A 2,104-nucleotide genomic window follows, 5' to 3' on the forward strand; every position below is an offset into this window, starting at 1 on the left:
ATCCGTGTAAGCATTTCTGGAACTTTATTGAACAGCTTTTATTGCACGTACTTAATGAAGCCTCCACCATTCCCCCACCCACCGTTTCCATAATTACTTTAATTACCATTTAAAGTTAACCTTTCATTCTTTATTTTTTYATWATTTTYCCCCCCTTCTTTTTATTTCGAAATAAAATTCTGGGGGAAAKGACGGGAGCCCCGAATTCGTACCATGCGGCGCTCGGGGAGCAAGCCTTGGGTGCTCTGCAAGCAAACTCGGACTCTGCACGGGGGGAAAAAAGGGTCGGGATGGAGGATTGGGGAGCTCCGAGGGTCCCGAATCGAGGGCTGGAGCTGCTCCCGGAGCTCTGCCGTTCCTCGATCCCGACGGAGCCGCTCCGCGCTCAGCTCAAGGTTTTTTCTTGGCTTCCTTCTCATCCTTCTCGTCTTTCTCGTCCTTCTCGTCCTTCTCGTCCTCGCCGCCTTCCTCAGCGCCTTCCTGGGATTCCTCCCCTTCTTCCGCCGCTGTTTCGTCGCCTTCTCCTTCCTCCTCCTCGCCCTCTTTGGTTTCTTCGGATTCCTCCTTGGCCCCTTTGGAGGACAGAAAGGATTTTCATATCCTGGCATTATTCCCCATCCCAATTTCACGGGATCAACCCTTCCACCCCGCGCATTTTGGCAGCAAAACCTCGCCCCCGGCTTCTCCTGGACCACAGAGAGAAACACTTGACAAAATCAAATAATTTCCCTTTAAAAAATCACAAATCACAAAGCCTTGAAAAGAAGAAATGAAATAATAATTTTCTGAAAAATATCAATTCTGGCCTCGCTGCTTAAAGCCTTCTCCAAAGAGTCAAAGGACTTTTTGCTGGTTTCTGATTGGCTCTCTGTGATTGGGTTATAATTAAAATTTTGCGCTAACGAGCCCCTCACGGCTCAGTGGCACTGCAGGGATGAGCTGTTCCCACCCACCGATCCCGGTAATTCCAACCCCAACCCTCAGCTGATGTTCCCGTTATCCTGGGCCGCTTTGGGGAATTCAGATTTAGCTCAGGATGTCCTTGCTCCTTTTTTTTAGAGGCTGTCCCTAATTAATAACTCAGCGCTGCTCTCTGAAACCTGAACATTATCATTTTTTTGGAAACCTACATTCTGCCTGATTCCAACATTTAACCTTGTTTTCCATTTGATATTCACATTTTCCTGGTAAATTCCATGTTCTTAGTTTTCACCATTTTTTTCACCACCCATTTTTTCAACCTTTTGTTCATCATTTTTTTCACCACTTTTTTTTTTTGCCATTTTTTCAACCAGTTTTCACCATCTTTTTCACCATTTTTTCACATTTTTTTTCACCACATTTTTTTCCGTTTTTTCACCACTTTTTTTGCCATTTTTTCACCATTTTTTCACCACTTTTTTTTTGCCATTTCCTTCACCATTTTTTCACCATTTTTTTCACCACTTTTTTTTTCCATTTTTTTCACCATTGTTTTCACTATCTTTTCACCATTTTTCCACCATTTTTTTCACCATTTTCTGTCTCACGTGACTAGAAAACGAAACATTTTTTATTCATCAACCATCACTATTTCTGACCTTTATCCCTCATGAGCAGGGCCGAACATTTCCCCCAAAACACCCAAAAACCCACCATTTCCACCCAACTTTCCCTACCTTCCTCCTCTTCCTCAGCCTCTTCTCCCGCTTCCTCCTCCCCTTCCTCCTTCTCCTCCTCCTCCTCCTCTCCCTCCTCCGCCGGAGCCGCTTTGGCCTCCCCGGCCTTGGTGGCCTCGATGGTCTCCTCGATCTCGATCTGCTCCTCCTGCACGTGGCTCGAGTAGTAGGTGGGGAAGGAGCGGGCGGTCATCAGGTACGAGCTGGACTGCAGACCGCCGTACGCCGAGCGGCCGAAGGTGGACGCGGCCTGGCTGTAGCCGCTGGTGATGCTGCCCACGCTGGTGAAGCTCAGGCGGGTCTCCTCCCCTTCCAGAAGTTTCCTGGCGGGGAGAAAAAAAAATAAAAAAAAAACAACAAAAAAATTATTATCCGGCCGCGAACGACGATACCGTGGCGCTTTGAGCATCGTGAGCTTGGCAAACTGAATTATTATTTATCATTAT

The 2,104-nt window shown here is 46.7% G+C and overlaps 1 protein-coding gene across 1 annotated transcript in view; it reads right to left on the bottom strand.

Moving 5' to 3' along the window:
* Positions 1 to 7: 7 nt before the first annotated feature.
* The window catches only part of NEFL (neurofilament light chain), a 7,841-nt gene continuing 5,744 nt past the window's right edge, over positions 8 to 2,104 (bottom strand). Inside the window, exons 2-3 of the mRNA XM_057387786.1 lie at positions 1,659 to 2,073; positions 8 to 572 (exon numbers count right to left, since the gene is read on the bottom strand). Of these exons, the coding sequence (XP_057243769.1) occupies positions 391 to 572; positions 1,659 to 2,073 (597 nt within the window). The 3' untranslated portion in view covers positions 8 to 390. The remainder of the gene's footprint in view (positions 573 to 1,658; positions 2,074 to 2,104) is intronic.

This window comes from Malurus melanocephalus, unplaced genomic scaffold (genome assembly GCF_030028575.1).
Source record: "Malurus melanocephalus ecotype Western Australia unplaced genomic scaffold, MMel_1.1 scaffold_1375, whole genome shotgun sequence".
NCBI classification, from domain to species: domain Eukaryota; kingdom Metazoa; phylum Chordata; class Aves; order Passeriformes; family Maluridae; genus Malurus; species Malurus melanocephalus.